At 35.0% G+C, this 19,722-nt stretch overlaps 1 protein-coding gene across 1 annotated transcript in view; it reads right to left on the minus strand.

Moving 5' to 3' along the window:
• The window catches only part of LOC149408925 (protein APCDD1-like), a 115,387-nt gene extending 98,701 nt beyond the window's left edge, over positions 1 to 16,686 (minus strand). The window contains exons 1-2 of the mRNA XM_089650291.1: positions 16,679 to 16,686; positions 16,391 to 16,629 (exon numbers count right to left, since the gene is read on the minus strand). Of these exons, the coding sequence (XP_089506417.1) occupies positions 16,391 to 16,629; positions 16,679 to 16,686 (247 nt within the window). The remainder of the gene's footprint in view (positions 1 to 16,390; positions 16,630 to 16,678) is intronic.
• Between the last annotated feature and the right edge of the window lie 3,036 nt (positions 16,687 to 19,722).

Here is a 19,722-nt window from a genome sequence, read left to right on the forward strand (position 1 = left end):
GTAGCAGTCCACAGAAACTCAGTCTTTGTGGGATTCAGTTTCAGTCTATTTGAGGTCATCCAGCGAGTAACTATTTTTAATTTATCGCTGTTGTGAAATTTTAATGTAATAAATACAGTTTGATAATGCCTTCAGAGGGCGAAACAGCTGTCACGCGTAATAATAATTACACAGCAGAACTTGTTTAAAAATAAACTGTTTTTATAAACCCAATAACAATATTATTGAATATATAAAAAATAAAAATTAAAATGGAGTTCTACAAATTAAACTTAATAACAATAAATAAAGGAATAAATATATCTCTCCAAAAAATAAATTGTAATACCCACCTGTGTAGTTTATTGTTATTTACTAGGTTATTAACATGGGAACAGACAAAAGAAAACACAAAAGATGCGATGTGGTAATAAAATCATCACCCTATCATCATCATCACGTTAATCCTCCAAAAAAGTTGGAAGGAATAGATGTCAAAGTAACCTAGGTACTGTGGGTATTGAGAATCACAAATAATTAAGAGCTTACTTTGATCGCCATTGTGATCTAACCAATAATAATCATAATATCCAGCCGTTTAAATTTTGGGGGTAAAATGTGTTCATAATTTTAGGGGTAGCACTGGTGTCATTTTTTTCTAGGGGTTCCTAAGAACCTTCGTCCTGTGTTGAAACAGGAACATTTATAATAATAATAATATTTAATAACTTACCTTTTTAAGTTGTCGTACCCTTAAATTAAATATACCAATCCTAAGAGAAAGTCCAGTTATATTCAATTTTTCAATTAAATCCTAAACCCTGTATCTAAATTTCGCCAATAAACAATTAGATAATGTTAATTAAGTGTTAATCTCAAGTGACCTACCAGGTAAGTATTGTACTGTATATTTTCTCCATAAATAGTTAAGTAATTAGAAATGTAGAAATGTATTTTAAGTTTGTACAGCGCCCTTGAGGTGTTTTTGCACAAAAACGGCGCTATAAAAGTCATCCAGGTATTATTATTATTATTGGCTAATTTATACAGCGCCGTTTTCGTGAGAAATCACCTCAAGGGCGCTGTACAAATATATTTCTTCAATTTTTGTTGTTTGTTTTTGGGGTGTTATGCCGTGTTGCGCTAACTCCTTCTTTAGTCAACGTTTCGGACAGCGTTGCAGTGTCCATCATCAGGGCAGATCCGGTAGATCCGAAGATGTAGATTCTTAAATAGTTAATACTAGAACTACTGACTTATCTCTTTCGGAGTATCTGGGCCGAAGGCTTGGAATAAACTCCCTCCGGAACTAAGATCCATAACAAGTCCAACAGAATTCAGGTCTAAACCATTGGTCTAAACTGAAAACTTACTTTTTTAAGCTGTCGTACCCATTAAATATACCATTCCTAAGAGAAAGTCCAGTTATATTCAATTTTTCAATAAAGTCCTAAATCCTGTATCTAAATTTCGCCAATAAACAAATAGGTAGATTTTTTTTTTTGTGTTTATTCAGTTTTTTTTATTTGTACATTATTTTTTCTTACTTAGATCTTACAAAACTGATCAATCAGTTTAATTGTAAGAAATTAAAATATTGAAGACAATATTAGTGATTTCTAAACGAAAATCTGAAACAGAAAAATCAGAAAAGGAAACGGTCACATCTGGGACTCGAACCCAGGACCCTTGTCTTTCCGGGACAGTGCTCTACCAACTGCGCTAATGGGACCCTATTCCCCTCGGTCACTTTTAACTGTATCATACTTCGAATAAGAACTACTAAAATTGTCTTCTGTTTCAGATTTTCGTTTAGAAATCACTAATATTGTCTTCAATATTTAAATATTATAATTTGAGGTTTTACTCAATAAAAAGTTATTCCGAAAAATAAATAAAAAAAGTAAGAAATTAAGATTAAAATTATTTGTTAATTAAGTGTTAATCTCAAGTGACCTACCAGGTAAGTATTGTACTGTATATTTTCTCCATGAACACTTTGATATAGAGTTATAGTTAACATACTATCAATAACATCGATCACTGTAGAAATGTATTATAAGTCTGTACAGCGCCCTTGAGGTGATTTTGCACAAAAACGGCGCTATACAAGTCATCCGATTATTATTATTATTATTATTAAGACTTACATCTAGTGACTTACGTCTAAGGGGGTATTTCACTATCTCTGATTATGTTCTGACCAAGCACTAATCCGCGGATTAGTCATTTTTTCGTTTTCACTATATCTGAATAGCGCTAACGCTCGGGTTAAAGTTAGATTTGACTAATCAGTGCTCGAACTTCACGTTAGGCGCTATTCCTCGAATCAAAGATGGCGTCAAAACATTCCGAGTTTAACAGCTGAGAAGTGAGTCGAATTTTGTAGAATGAATTTGAATGCTTGTATGATCCATCCTGAATTATTTGATTGTGTTCAAAATAAGAAACAATGTATTAATTCGACACGAATCTATCTAAAATGACCTGATAATCAACATAACATAACCAAAAAAATGCACACTTCGCGGTGTGCGGACTGTGACGCATGATAGCCGTGGAAGTAGATGGACTAACTGCAAACATTTTGCTATGTTGCCAGACTATTTCGAGTGTTATCTATCCGGAAGCTCGAAACAATGGTGAAACGGTCGCCGTTGAATAACGGAATTATTCTGATCTTTAAAGCCAGCCAACGGATAGCTAGTCAGATATTTAGCCCGACATAGTGAAATACCCCCTAAGGCCTATAACTACTATGTTAACGACATATATACGAGTATTTACATATTTAGCAACTTACAACTAAAATTAATATTAACAATCAAATCTTACTAACGCCAGAAGAAGAAGGAAGTTCTATTATATTAGGGTGTTTTTATTGTTAGCTGGATATATATGTTAAATGAATGAAATTAATGAATAAAATCAAAATTAATGAATAAAATCAATCGTCAATCGTAAACGCATCTAGATGATTCATACGCCAACTATTAAACCGATTGACTTGTTGTGTTCCCGCTGATATTGTCTATTGTCCATTGGTAGGCAAGTCAATAGCAAAATTGAATGAACGGAATCGCTAGATAATGTAACAATTACGGTATAAAAAAAGAAAAAAAAAATATTTGGATAGAATGACGGATTTATGGAAATGAGTGTCTAAGAGTGTAAGATTAAGAAAGGGACGCTTAGATGGTTTGGGCATGTAGAGCGAATGAGCGAAGATAGGAGTGTAAGGAGGATATATGATGCAAATGTGAATGGTAGCAGAAGTCGGGGACGCCCGAGGAAGACATGGCACGATCTAATTAATTATTCACTAGTTGTAAATAGAGGAGGGTTAATCTTACATTCATTGCTGTTCGTCGATTCAGTTTTGGGAATATTTGGATTCATTTTTATAAATTATCCGTTAAAATGACCTTTATAAAGATTTGACTTTTATGCTTTGTAAAAATCTTAGAATTTGACAATTTATAAGATTTACTGGAAATTTATAAAATGTTTATCTATATTTATATATGGGCTTTGTAAGAAAGCATAAAAATTGGTAAGGCTTTGTTAAAAAGCGTAAAAGGTTGACATAAAAAAAATAATAATTTTTTCCTTACAGCACGTTCATCTTCTTCCTGGGATTGAGGGATCTTCTTTGTCCTTGTGCAGGTGATGGTCCTCTTCTCTTGTGGAATGTGATGAAGGCCTCGATTGATGATGATCTTCCGAAGGCTTCTGTGATGTAGACTTCGTTTAGTGTTGAATTGTTGAAGTGACTCAAGGTTTTGAGGTGCCTTGGGTTTTTTTCTTTTTCTGATTTAATTCTTTAAACTTTGGTTTCTTTAGATTTTGATAAACAATTTATTTTTATTATGTATTGTGGGTTGTTCCTTCGGTTTAAACCGCTAAGGACCGACAAAGTTCAATTTGTCGTTTGTAGAAGTTATCCCACTGCTGCCACCAAAATTGTTATGTACCAATTTTAATTAAAGAACACTGAAGATTTTATGTAAAGGTTTGTTTATTATGTTTAAAGTTTTGACGGAAACTTAATGTCAATACCGGAGATACTTTAAGCACAGTTAGAATTGAGTCTTGAACTAATACACGGAGTGATCTGAAGTGAATACTTTGGTGCTGGCTTATATATGCCAAAAGTAATTGTGAAAGCTGTAGTTTGAGGTAATTAAGAGTTTGTTGGAATTTGGAGAAACTTGATATTTGTGCTTGAGGCATGTGCGTTGATGACATTAATACATCCGTATACAATACATTAAGAAATGAATCAATAAGTGCACTAATGGAATTTCACAATGTAATTAGTTAGTTTTGGGTAATTAGGAGGTTGTTGGAATTTGGTGAAACTAGCTATTTGTGTTTGATAATTAGTGATGGTGCGTTTGGGACATAACACAGCTAACAATAAATCCACCCTAATATAATAGAACTTCCTTCTTCTTCTGGCGTTAGTAAGATTAAATTGTTAATTTTAATTTTAGTTGTAAGTTGCCAAATATGTAAATACTCGTATATACGTCGTTAAGATAGTAGGTAGTTATAGGCCTTAGTCGTAAGTCACTAGATATAAGTCTTAGAGATAAGTCAGTAGTTCTAGTATTAAATATTTAAGAAATATATTTGTACAGCGCCCTTGAGGTGATTTCTCACGAAAACGGCGCTATATAAATTAGCCAAATATTATTATTATTATTATTATCTAAAATTCTACCTAGAGAGTTTACATTATAAAAAGCTGTTTTGCATTTATCATTATTGGTTAATCTAGATATTTTTGTTGATATTTCACCAATAGGTATAAGAGATTTTAACCCATTGTTTATGAATCGCTAGATAATGTAACAATTACGGTATAAAAAAATGAAAAAAAAGAAATATTTGGATAGAATGACGGATTTATGGAAATGAGTGTCTGAAAAAGTGAGTTTTTAGTTTGGATCTAAATTCTGTTGGGCTGGTTATACATCTCAATTCCATAGGAAGTTTATTCCAAGCCTTGGGGCCGGATACTCCGAATGCACGATCACCAAACTTAGTGTTCGGATTTCGCTTAGGCTCTTTCAACCTTCCAATTGCAGATGATGTCGCTGATCTAAGAGTTGACTGCCTTAGACCAGTATTTTCCGGAATGCATAGCTCAGTAATATACGGTGGCGCCATTTCGTTGATAGCTTTAAACACCATCCAGCATAGCTTGTACTGGATCCTTTCAGGACACTTCAGCCAGTGAAGATTTCGGAGGTGTTCCGAAATGTGCGAAAACTTGAGTACCCCGGTGATAAGCCTTGCTGCGGCGTTGAACACTGATTGTAGTTTATCAGTTTCGCATTTAGGAAGATTTGCATAAATGCCGTTGCAATAGTCAAGACGTGATACTATATATGAGTTCACAAGTAATTTAGTTGCCTCTGTTGAAAGGTTTCTACGAACTGACTTAAGTTGTCTAAGGTAGAAGAACCCCGTGCTAACGGTCTTATTTACCTGACTTTTTAAAGAAAGGTCTGAATCCAGATAAACTCCCAGAAGTTTGACGGTTGTTTTAGCAGTTACGTCGTTGCCGGAAATAGCGATTGGTGAGTTTTCTATTAAATGTTGGCGTCTATGTGTGGCTGCCCAGAGAAACTCCGTTTTTGAAGGATTTAGCTTAAGTTTATTTGAGGACATCCAGAGATTGATTGCTTCTAGACACTCAGCTGTGCGAATTTTTAGGCCGTCGATCTCATTTGGTGAGCAGTAAAAGTATATTTGCTGATCGTCAGCATAACAGTGAGATAAAAGGCCAAATGACTCGATAATTTTTGCGACGTCATTTGTAAAAAGAATGAAGAGAAGTGGACCCAAAACGGATCCCTGGGGTACCCCTGAAGAGAGTTTTGAGAAGTTGGACTGTTTATTTCCAACCTTTACTGCTTGCGAGCGATTGGATAGATAGGATTCTAGCCAATATTTGATGTTAGAATGTAAGCCAAACGTTACTTCTAGTCTCTTAATGAGAAAGTCGTGGTCAATGGTATCAAATGCAGCGCTCATATCCAAAAGTGAAATAAGTGCTAACTTACCTGACTCTATGGCAAGGGTTATATCTGACAGGACACGAAGTAATCCGGTTTCTGTTGAGTGGAACCTCCTATATGCAGATTGATGATTTGTGATTAATTTATTAAGATTTAAGTGGGAGATTATTTGAGAAGCCACAATTTTTTCTAGTAGTTTAGCTACGAAAGGCAGATTTGATACAGGTCGATAATTACCCAGGTTGTCGGCATCAAGCTGTGGTTTTTTAATAATTGGGGTAACTACAGCAGACTTAAGTGGCTCCGGGAAGTCACCTGTGCTTAGGGACTTATTAAACACGTGAACCAGGAAAGGGGATAACACGTTGCAACATTTCTTGAGAAGCCACGTTGGGATAGGGTCAAGAGTACATTGTTATGTATATGTGTGTACATTGTTATGTATTGTTATGCATATGTGCTGATAAAGAAACTGTCGTATGAGACATCTATATAATATATAAAAACACGCGTATTCGAATGTAAGGCTGTGTTAAAATTTCAAAGCATTCGGTGATTTTCAAAGATTTAAGATTTTGAAGGAAGGATTTTTTTATTTATAAAGATTAAATTATTATTGATCCACCCAGTACATCACTACACAAGCAAGAGTCTCTTCAAAATGTTTCTTTATCTGTTCGTATGTGTTTTGGTACAAACATTTGCAATACCACTTATAAGGTTGAACACCTTTAGCCCAAGGTGAGTTACTGATAACAACAAGTGGTCTTCGATTATATTACATATTTGTAAGCAAATCCATTTATGGATGAGTTATAATACTGAGTTTTCAAAACACATTACCAACCGTGAGTTTTATTCTCTCTGAAGTTCAATGAATTCACATACAGCTTGCGCTGGTGGCGATATGGTTGAAATTGCCACTTGAAGCGATGCACCACGTCGTCTAACATTTGTAATCGGGCCGCTAACAATTTCACTCCGTATGTAGATGGCGATAAGGTATAGATTCCCGCTTAAGAGGAAGCCACAAGCCAAAAATGTGTATATTCTTGGTATGAGTCTAGAAACGTTCGATTTCAAACACAAAACTGATTTTTATTTATTTTGTAAAGAATTTCAAAAATCAAGTCACAGATAATCTTAGCTATTATACTATATTTTTTAAAAAGTTGTTTGCGTTATGCGTTCATACATTTTTACACTAATATATTTTAGTAGTTTACATTTATATTTTTTTATTGAGTAATTTATTATTTATTTGTATTCTACTCAAGCGAAACGATAGGAAAACCTACAATTTATCTAAAGCATTTTTTTGATATTCACAATGTACACTAATTCGTTATAAAGATTAATTAAAATAGTTATTTGGCATTAAGCTTCGCCTTAAGGGCCTGCAGTCCAGTGTCTAACCGGATTACGAATAATTCGAAGAGATTCTTAGTAAATTAGCATTATTTTATAGCAGTAAGAGAAAAAATTCGGTTTATGGGTGAAATTCCTAAAAATTAAAACTAGTTATTTTTATACTAACTTTGGGCCGGGGAATCCGAATCTAAAATATAAAATTAGCAAAATTAAAATATAAAATGCATATTTTTTCGTCTCCCCCGACATAAAAACTCACCTTTCGTGATAATAAACCTAAATCTAACTGTTTGAATATGAAATATTACTGAAATTATAAACATGTTATTTTACGTTATTGATATTATTGCTTACTAGCAACACTTAATTTTATATATCTTTGGTAATTTTTCTATGGATTTATTGTCAAAAAAACGCATCGGCAATGCCGTTGTATATTGTTTGCATCTAAAATTTTTAAGTCGTATATTTCAGTTTATATTGCTTGCCCCAACCTTATTCTTCCGGATTCGGATTCCCCGTCCCAAAGTTAGTATAAAGATGTATAAAGAAAACTAGTTTTATTGTCAGAAAGCGTTCAAAATGGCCAGTTAAATTTTTTGTGCGTCGAAATTTTAAAGTCGTGTAATTCAGTTAATATTGCTTGCCACCACCTAATTCTTCCAGATTCGGATTCCCCGGCCCAAAGTTAGTATAAAAATAACTAGTTTTAATTTTTAGGAATTTCACCCATAAATCGAAGCTTACCCGCAGTAAGTTATCTTCATACTTACTTCATATCAATTTTTAAAGGTGTTTTGACCTGTTATTGTGTTGAGTTTTCATAGACCCGTTTTTTGCACTTTGGCGACAATTTATATATTACATGACGTAATCCACTTTATTTATATGAAGTAGTAGATGCCTTCGTGCTAAAATTACACTTCTAAAATGACCATTCTTAATCTAACTAATGGTTGCAGTCCATCTCTAATTTGCCAAACTAATAACATCTTAACCCCTTGATTTGAAAAGTTATGCTTCCCCCTCTCCGCCGTAAAAAGGAGAGGGGGTCATTTTAATTACGGAGCTACCAACTAAGTTCCGTGTTCCCTTTGACAGCCATGACATAAGCACTATATAAGCAGCCTAATAATGCATTTCTTATTTATTATGTTAGCTCATATCGTCATGTGTGCTAGTAAATTTAGAAACATAAAAGACGTGATATTATACGTAGGTTATTAATTATTCATAAATAGTCCAGTCAGCCTGTGTCGTAGAACACCATTTAGACCAACTAAATAGTATAAAGCTAATTTTTTCCCCATCGACTACTACCATTTAGACAAGTGTTTAGAAAAAAGTCCCCGCCCCTACCCCCCTTGCTTCCCCCCCTGTGCCCCCCAAACATGAAAAGTGTAAGGGTTTCGTAAATCGCGTCTATCTCAATTATTAAACAACATATCGGATTGAAATTTGTTTTATTCTCTTTGTTGTAACATTTTCTACAAAAAAAGTTCAGTTAACTTTCGTCGTAACTTTTACCGTTTGTTTGTAATTCGTATGATAAGGTAAAAAAATGTATATTTTTTGGCACATAATTTTATATTTTGTCACAGAACTTTTCAGGCCGACATTTTATGAAAAAATATTTCCTACAAAAGTTGTAGCCCCTATTATTACCTTTAAAATGATATAAAATAGTACTTACTTTGTTGGAGATCCAGCGAGATTATCATGGCGGGTTCGGTCGAGGTGGGGCCGGCCGGCGCGGCGTTGCAATGCAGATATTGTTGTATAGTGATAGTGTTTTTTATCTTCAAGGTACACTATTGCATTTTCCATAAATAAAACTAATCGAGTCTCGGTGAAACCTAAATTCCCCACTTTTTAAATTTGTTTCAAATAATAATAAGTCCTTGTATACAGCGAAAATAGGTATTTTAAATAGTTTTTGGTTTGAAAATGCATGTAATATTTTTTAAAGATGTTATTTTAGAACAAAATAATTGCGGTATCTTAATTTGATCATATCCTAAACTTCCATGAGAGGTTCTTCATTTTCCTCGACTTCAACCAAAGTTACATTGCTGCATGATCCACCACAGCTCCCGCACATTTCTGTGCAATCAAGTGATGCTTTAAAGCAGCTACAATTATTTTTGCAAGCCTTTTTGCAGTTGCAGGAAACTAAGTTTATAACTTCTTCAGGTACCGGTGGTTTTTTTTAGTGCACTGGGTACAGCATGTTGTCTGTTAAAATCCATCCCCAGTCCGTAGCGCTGATTTCCTTATCTCCAATCCATTTTTGAATCTGATAGTATGTTCGATAGGCGTGTTGTTCAGCAGCATCAGATGTTGGAGGGAGGGACGCCATTTTAAATTTGGATTTTAATGACATTTTTGCAACAGCTTTAAGGTACATTGAATATCTACTGTCATTCAGACTTGCAGACCTTGTGCATCCATATAGTTTCAAGACAAAAGTCTCTCCTACCTCTTTGAGAATATTTTTGTCTGCCTGTTTTTCATAAAACTGTAAAACTTTTGTGCGGAGATCATTTGATGAACTTAGCAATTTGTACGCGTTAATTTTGCCTTTACCGAATAAATAAGATGTGGTAACACATCCTGTGATAGCATGCAAAAATAATACCACATCCTTCATATCACCAATCTCTTCACGAATCTTGCTGATGTCATACGTTGATGGTGTGCCAGAGGGTTTGTGAAAGAATAGTTGCACATTTTGACATTGTGGTAGCCCTAACAATAGAACGAAAAGATCAGTATCCTGTCCGACAACAACTACAGGCCTCCCACTTTGAATCTGGGAGACATCTATTGCTCTTCCGACCACTTTAGTATCTGCATCTTCCTCCGCCACAATGGTTGGAATGTTTGCTTCATTAAGCTTCTGAGAGAGCTGTTCAATAAGCTGGCTTTTGTTTTTTGGATTTGCCAAAAATTCATTTTGCTTCACAGAGCATTCCATATTAACGTTGAATTTCATTTCTAGAGATGTTTTTTTACTTCTCCGCATATGTTCGACCCCTTTTGTGGTGGGATAGTCAGGATACCCATCGAACACGACATGACAATCTTTCCCATACCGTTTCATTACAGTATCAACATACTTCTCTATGATGCTGCTATATGTTACTTTGTCAGGCCAAATAACATTATGCAAAAGATACCCTCCATCTACTACATATATTTTTGGGGGCAAATTTTTAAAAACTTCGTTGCTAACTGTCCACTTTTCAAATATTTTCATAAGACTTGATTTAGTTCCCTTTCTTATCATTTTATTGTTTTCAAATAAAGACAAAGGGTATGGGCTAAGTTCATAGTTGAAGTATTGTTTGAGATTATTTGTTCCTTGAGACATACATATAACCCTATTAAACAGCTGATCAGGATTAATTGGCACTTCTTCAGATCTCACATTTATACCACTTACTACGGAGCCTATAGTTTTAACTTTATTTTTTCTTTTCAATTTAACATCTGCAAAATTATTTCCTTCGATGTCTTTCAAGCATTTCATTCCTACATCATACGCTTCATCGCAGTTTACACCCGAACTTGTCACTACTAGACCAGAGGATAAAGAAATTAAATCGTTGCTCTGTCGGAAAGGATTATGGATACGCAGCCACCCGAGAAACTTATTAATATCTTGCAAGTCCCTTTCTCTTCTACTGCATCTAAGTTCAGTGTGCTGTTCGTTAAACTGAGTTAAGCAGCCAGAGAACTTCTCGAAAGCCTCACAAATTTGTAGGGATGCAGGAGCGCAAGCAATGAACTTGGTTAGCGTCCTCTCGCTTAATCCTCGTCCATGAGTAAGGCCACCTATGGATTTTGATGATCGCATTAATGTCTGCTCTATGGTCATGTCCGTCCAGATACCGGTAAAAAATCCATCTGTACGCCGAACTGTAAAAAAACCTTTATTGACGAACCTTTCGAAGTCTTCATTTGACATCTTCGATTGTAGACTCAACATTTGTTGTAGGTATATGTGTGCGGATTTGGCGTAGAGCAAATGTCCAGCAGCATGGAAATACGGTATCATTTGCTTGACTGTATTAATGTGCAAATTCCAATCGCCGATTCTCTCTGCCAGAATAAAGTCTAGAGCCAAATTCACCAATTTAAACTCTTGTAGCCACAGTTTTGAAGTTCTACTAGTTTTAGCCAAATCTTCATACACTTCTTCTAGTCTTGTCATTATTTCATTTGTTTTACACTCTCTCATGGCGTCTTCAACAGTTGTTTGTTTGTTAATTGTTTGGATATGAATATCATTAAAGTCGTTTGTAATCATTTCTTTAAGAGATGAACATTCCTCGAATAGCAGTAACATCAAAGCTGCCTGGGTCATCATGTGAGCTCTATAAGACCTTGCGTAAGCATGTCCTGACATAAGGTGAGGAATCGTTGATTTTCCATAAACAGAGGTCCACATTTCTTCGATTCCACTACCTTCCATAAACTTTCCTAAGCAACCAAGGAAACTCATTAGAAGATGGAATCCGCCTAGTCTGACGATTACTCCAGATATTTCACTTTCTGTAGAAGAACTTGCAACAATGTCTACTGCTTTCAGGAAAAGTGGTTGGTCAAAAGTGACAATACACGGCTGGCCAGCTAACTTGCTCTCTTTAGAAGCGTAAGCTGTGGTGGATCATGCAGCAATGTAACTTTGGTTGAAGTCGAGGAAAATGAAGAACCTCTCATGGAAGTTTAGGATATGATCAAATTAAGATACCGCAATTATTTTGTTCTAAAATAACATCTTTAAAAAATATTACATGCATTTTCAAACCAAAAACTATTTAAAATACCTATTTTCGCTGTATACAAGGACTTATTATTATTTGAAACAAATTTAAAAAGTGGGGAATTTAGGTTTCACCGAGACTCGATTAGTTTTATTTATGGAAAATGCAATAGTGTACCTTGAAGATAAAAAACACTATCACTATACAACAATATCTGCATTGCAACGCCGCGCCGGCCGGCCCCACCTCGACCGAACCCGCCATGATAATCTCGCTGGATCTCCAACAAAGTAAGTATTATTTTATATCATTTTAAAGGTAATAATAGGGGCTACAACTTTTGTGGGAAATATTTTTTCATAAAATGTCGGCCTGAAAAGTTCTGTGACAAAATATAAAATTATGTGCCAAAAAATATACAATTTTTTACCTTATCATACGAATTACAAACAAACGGTAAAAGTTACGACGAAAGTTAACTGAACTTTTTTTGTAGAAAATGTTACAACAAAGAGAATAAAACAAATTTCAATCCGATATGTTGTTTAATAATTGAGATAGACGCGATTTACGAAACCCTTACACTTTTCATGTTTGGGGGGGCACAGGGGGGGAAGCAAGGGGGGTAGGGGCGGGGACTTTTTTCTAAACACTTGTCTAAATGGTAGTAGTCGATGGGGAAAAAATTAGCTTTATACTATTTAGTTACATATAAAAACACAGGCTGACTGGACTAAAATGGGATGTAGAGGATTTCTATCATTTTGTTTCCGCGATGGCAAACAAACCTTAGTATTTTCCGGAAGTAGTTGCGCGGGGACTGACGAATGTTTGAAATGGTTTTATGTAAATCTTAATGTTAGAGAGAGCGCGCTAATATTTAACGCGATTGAAATGAACAGACGTAAGCGACTGCTGTGAAAATATTTAATAAAACACGTTTAAAATAGAGCAAAAATCTCTCGTTATAGTTTTATTTGCATTTAAACATACACTCAATTTTTTTTAAATTCCTTTCACATATTAAATAACAGAACAAAACGTGTTTTTAATAAGTTTCGGAGTTTGCTTTGCGATTTTTTTCTATCGAAGGAATTTCATATAGTTAACGATTCGGCAAAACCAATGTATAGATATAATCTTCAAAAATAACATTTATTTTTTTTTAACTTCAAGACTTAAGGAGCTAGCGAGAAACTGCTTATAAATCGGTAGAAATTGAAAATTCCGGGTCTTAAAGGTGAGTAATTTGTTTGTTTTGGAACAGTGCACCAGTGGACCACCTGTTGGTTTTTAGGTTGGGATCAGATTATTTATTAATATGGTTATCTACATATTAATGTTCTTAAAAATATTAAAATAAACATTTAAAAATTAAGTACGACATTCAATCTTTATATGGATAATTGTATGCAAGAATTGAAAGAGGTAGGATTGGGCGCGAATTTGAGTAATCTGAAAGTATGTTGCCTGCTGTATGCTGATGATGCGGTGCTGATTGCTAATAGTATGGATGATCTGCAGTCTCTCGTGTCTAGGATGAACGAAGTATGCGTGAAGAATGAGTTAATGATGAATGTAAGTAAGTCTAAAGTAATGGTGTTTGAAAGAGAAAGTACGAAAACAGTGTGCAATATAGCTGTGAATGAGGAATACTTGGAGCAGGTGGATGAATTTGTGTATTTAGGAAGCATGTTTACGAGAGATGGGAAGGCTGACAGAGATATTGAAAGAAGAGTAAATGCAGGTAACTCCATTAATGGAGGACTGAACGCAGTTGGCGCTAACAAAAAATTGTCAAAAGAAGCGAAGTTAGCAGTCCACAATGGAGTGCTGGTACCTACCCTGATGTATGGAAGTGAGGCATGGAACTGGCAAAGAAAGGATGAAAGTAGATTGAATGCTGTTGAAATGAGATCCCTGAGGCGTATGTGTGGTAAAACCATGTATGATCGTGTGAGGAATGTGGATATCCGCAAAGAGTGCAAGGCTGATGTAAGCGTAATGAGTAAGATCAAGAAAGGGACGCTTAGATGGTTTGGGCATGTAGAGCGAATGAGCGAAGAAAGGAGTGTAAGGAGAATATACGATGCAAATGTGAATGGTATCAGAAGTCGGGGACGCCCAAGGAAGACATGGCACGACCAAGTGAATCAGATACTTGAGTCGGGCCATGTCAAGAGTCAGAACAATAGAAGAGTATGTATGAGACGATGTATGAATGTGAATGAGGCAAGGAGTGTGTGCCAAGACCGAGTTGTTTGGCGGTCCGTCCTCTCTGCCTACCCCTGCGGGGAAACGGCGTGATGGTTAGTTAGTTAGTTAAGTACGACATAAATTTGGAACCGCACTGGGGGGAGTCGACCCTTTTAATAATAATAGAAAAGTGACTTCCACAAATTATGGTAATGAATGTTAGGTTAAAAGATATCCAAATATGTACATGATAAAGCGTTTCAGGTTACAATGTGCAACAATGATTATCAAAACATCGATTATCAAATACAAAACAATGGTATTGGAACTTTGGAAGCAAACTTTTTAATATAAGTGTGTTTGTCGGAAGTGACTTGCCAGGTAAGTATGTTTTGGTATCTTTTCTAAATAACAAATGTAGATCCTATGAAATAAATTGTACAGCGCCCTTGAGGTGATTTTTCACAAAAACGGCGCTCTACAAATAATCATTTTTTTATGCTTCCGATTTTGTTGTCCGGGTTAAATCTTCCCCATAGGAAAAACTAAACCCTTCCACTCACTTTTCCACAAATGATCAGCTAGTCAATCAACACTATGTAAGTGCATTATATAAGTAAAATAAATACAAAACAATACAAGAACAACAACACGTCAACTCACCAGATATCAAATGGGAAAAAAAATTCACCGTCTCCAGATATTTTCATATCAGAGGGTTCGGCTCGGTAGAACTTCTAACAGGGCCTATAAATCCTACTGATCCCTCAACAAAAATATTTAAAAAATCTTTTGTTATCCTACATGTATTCAAAATGACCGACTTTTGCATCTTTATATATAAATTTTGTTGATAGATCTAATACGCCTAAATTTTTAATTAGAGAGCTAGGTATAATGCCAGTAGCCGAAATAACGAATGATAATATTTTTATAGTCTGAGAATGCCAAATTCTTTTTATTTCATTTCCTAAATCTGTGTATTTTCTTATTTTTTCGCTAACAGATTTTTGAATATTACAGGAATTTGGTATTATTATTATTATTATTATTATTGAAGCAAATGCATTTTAATCAATGATTGTTAAACAGCTTAAAAAAGTGCATTCAAATACAAATTTAGTAGTAATAGAAATTTTTGTACAATTACTTACCAAATATGAGAGCAAAATAAATTGCAAAGTCCATCTGTGAATATCTAAACATTTTGATTCAGTTAAATTCACAAAACACTAAAAAGTTTATTGTTTTTCTGTCATATTCCAACAACCACTGTGGTTAAACAAATCACTGATTCGAATGTATATTCGTATTTTGAAAACTGTGACACGAGATAAACCAGAAACGTCAAAATATTATTAAAATCCCGCCAATAACTGTTTTAAATTTCTAAGTTGTTCGAATTTTAAAAGTTCACGAGCTTTGAGGCGCGCTCGCCGGACTGCGGCCGAACTACGTTTGAATTTTTGAATCTCGCTTACACTTGAGCCAGTTGTTGGCGTATTTATTGGGTTCAAATTGAATAATTTCTACACGTGTTAATGTGGAGCAACTATTCTTAACTATAAACATATTCTAAGGTCCCACGGTTTGTCGTGCGACTAATTCACCCTTGAACTGGCGATATGACACGTGGTTCGAATACAATAATTTCTACACGTGTAAATGTGGAGCAATTATTCTTAAATCTATTATTATTCTTAAATATGCTAAGGTCCCACGGTTTGTAGTGCGACTAAACAACAAAGGATTCTTCATCGTACAATGCGTTACATCAGACAAATATTCATTTTCTTGATTATTTAATAATTATTTAGGTATATCCATCTGCTGTCCGGTACAGTTATGTTAGGTTTTGTAAGTTTAGTTAGGTATAAATCTAACCAGAACAAGGGCTGAAGATCTTAGCGGCAAGCTACTTACTTTTAACTGTAATCACATCAGCATTACTTTTGTAAGGATTTGTTATTTATGTTGGGTATACAGTATACATATTAGGTTTTGAAAAGTTAGGTTATGTTACGTAGAGTTAGGTATAAATCTTACCAGGACAAGTGCTGAAGATCTTAGCGGCCAGCTGTTGTGCTACCTCGGCTGTGTGAGGCACCAGTCCCACCCTGGTAAGCGAGTACAGCCCCCCCGCACGCAGCTTGCCCCGCGCTATGGCTGTGTACACGGGGCTCGTGCAATGTCGAGCGTAATAGTGTTGTACTAGGCGGAATGAGCTGTTGGAGTGGAACGTGTAGGACCGGAGTAGGAACTCAGGGCCGGGCCTGGTCTCGCATCTGTGGAAAATAAGAATACTACTTAGTGTATTTATAACAAAAATTATACAGTAGCATCTCAGGTGAACCTTTTTGTAAACATTAACTCTAAACAGGTAGACACTGAAACTATGTCATTCCATTTGGGGTATGTTGTGAGGCTGACGGATATAGGGAGGGAAAGATGGGGATGAAACTGACAGTTCAAATTTCTAAGCAACTGAGAACATTCTGAGAGGTGATATTTCACCAGGGCGATACTGAGATTACTGATTCGTAAACCATGGAGGCCATCAGTATACAGTAAATTAACAAACCTATGCGCATATCAATGATTTTATTATTCTGTGTGTTATTGTGGCGATGCACCACGTCAGGTTATATTTGGAATCGGGTCGCTAACAACAACACTCCCTATGTAAATGGTGATAAGGTTTAAATTCCCGCTCAACACCAGCCGCCTGTTTTGATTTATACAAGAAAAAAGATACGGTACAACAGATATTTAACTAACTAACCAACCAACACGCCGTTTCTGAAGGGGTAGGCAGAGAGGACGGACCGCCAAACAACTCGGTCTTGGCACATACTCCTTGCCTCATTCACATTCATACATACTCTTCTATTATTCTGACTCTTGACATGGCCCTACTCAAGTATCTGATTCACTTGGTCGTGCCATGTCTTCCTCCGGCGTCCCCGACTTCTGCTACCATTCGGATTTGAATCGTTTATTCTCCTTATACTGCATTCGCTCTACATAATGGATAAAAAGCCACACCTTTCTGTTCTAGCTTGAGGTGATTTTGCACAAAAACGACGCTATACAAATCATCCAAACATTAGTATTATTATTCTAACTCAGTCTCATTTACGTAATTGTAAAAAGCATTCACTTTGTGGCTCATCATAATTTATTGTGTTTTTATTATACAGTCTCATTTATTTTGGTCCTTCGAGCCGGATTAAACATCTTCCGCCTTTCTTGTTAGATTAACGCGCTTACTTGTTCTGATAATTCATTGCGATCACATGTTAAAGTATGTTAGCTTAGGTAAATACTTGAAGGACACGGCACGAATTATCTTGTTCGTGCCTTTTTTTATAGTGAATACCTCACAAGAGTCCCAACTGCTCCCGTCTGGAGCCAGTGAGACTATGGCATCCCCAATTGGGGGATGTTGTGAGGCTGAAGGTAAGTGGGGAAGGGAAAGAGGAAGGTGGGGAAGTACCTGGCTATTCAGATCTAGTCACTAAACACGGCTAAAGCCATTTGGAGCAACGTTTCAATTCTGAATGGTGGTCTTACACCAGGGCGATACTGGTAGTATCTTCAACTCTGTGCCTATAGGTATATCTCTGAGAATCTGCTGTTAGGGTCCGGTAGGTGATTTTCAATGTTAATTCACTACTCGGTATGGTTTCTGTATATAGTTTATTTATCGGTATTACGTTACAGGAATGCACGGACAGCGATACTGTCTGGTCCGGCTACAATGTTCACTCTGGTGCTTCTTCTCTATATTTCTCTTATATAATAAATAATTATCTAATATTAGAACTAACAATATTGTTCTTATAACTATGTACTTATTGATAAATAGGGTCCAATTAGGTTTATTACAATCTATATGTACTTATTGATTGCTAGGTTCCAACTAACTAGTTGTTACAAATATTTACTTATTATTAATAGGGTCCAACTGATTGTTGTTATAACTACGCATGCACAAGAATATTGATAACAATGATAACAAATGATAGCATGGGTTGCATTGGTACATAACATCTTCCCCCTTAGAAGAATTGTCGACCTCGACAATCTTTCCTTACTTCACTGTCGATGTAAGTCGCGTATGTCGACCACTGACTGAAGCGTCGTTGTCGTCTTCTAGTGTTACAACAAGTGTAGGTACCTCTGGAGTGTCTAAATTATTCGGTTGGTTTTTTGATTTATAATATTTGTATAATCTATAAAAAATAAACATGACAATGCTCATCAAAAGGTATGAGAAATATGAATTCTGTGAGATTTTATGAAGCGTTACTTTTGATTCTGTTTCAATATTAAGATACATTTCATCTAGATTGCGACTTGCAGTATTTAATTCTTCATTATTAAGACTCTGAATTTTGGAGGACATATCTGGAATTTCTAGAGCAATAGTTTTATTTCCAGTTTCTGAGTAACAATTATTTTCTAGTATATTAAATTGAGGGATAATTGATTTAGATGAAAGCATGTCATTTAAATTAATGTTTTTAAAATTTGTGTAAATTATAGAGGAACTAGTATATATTTTACAATTCGACATTAAGGATAATATTCCAATATTTCCTAGAAATAAATCGGATGGATCAGAATGATAACATTTGATGGTTATTCTAGTTGGTTTAGGAAGTACAACAATCCATTGATTTTTGTTTACAAATTTATGCCATATTTCGTCAATTGAATTTGTGATTCTAATATTGCAATTATTTGGCATGACAGTCATATTATTTAATAGAAGTTGGGTTTCACATATTGGTCTTAATTGTATGGAATATAATGGATTGATAAGTTCACAAATTGAATTATTTTCATTGATATTTGTACAAGATTCTAAATTATTAATTATTGAATAATATTTCTTGGTTTCAGCTATAGCAAGATAATCTATAGATGGTAAAATAAATACATAATAATTATCTGGTCGTTTGGCTGGTAAAGATATAAGTTTATACATTTCGTAATTAATATGATTGGTTAAGGGAATTGACATTACAAAGATAATTCGTGTATTAAGATAAAAACATTTCAACTTAATTAGTGGTAACAATTGATTTACATATCTTGTTTCAGGAGGTACGGGGTAACACGTTGAGCTTGGTAGGTAAGGAATAGATTTGGTTAGCTCAATAGATAATTTTTTAGGACTTATAATAAATGGATGTAATATATTGCCTTTGACAAATAATATTGCGTCGATGAGTGTCATGTATTCATTTTGTAATTCTGTGATAATGAGTGTAAGTGAAGCTAAATGATATTCAATGTCTTGTTTGATTTCGACATCAAACATGTGTTTGTTAATTTCAGTGGCATAAGCTTGAAATTTGTGAAAATTTATA

Source organism: Hesperophylax consimilis, unplaced genomic scaffold (assembly GCF_061612785.1).
Source record: "Hesperophylax consimilis isolate HC1 unplaced genomic scaffold, BYU_Hcon_1.0 scaffold_41, whole genome shotgun sequence".
Classification (NCBI taxonomy): Eukaryota; Metazoa; Arthropoda; class Insecta; order Trichoptera; family Limnephilidae; genus Hesperophylax; species Hesperophylax consimilis.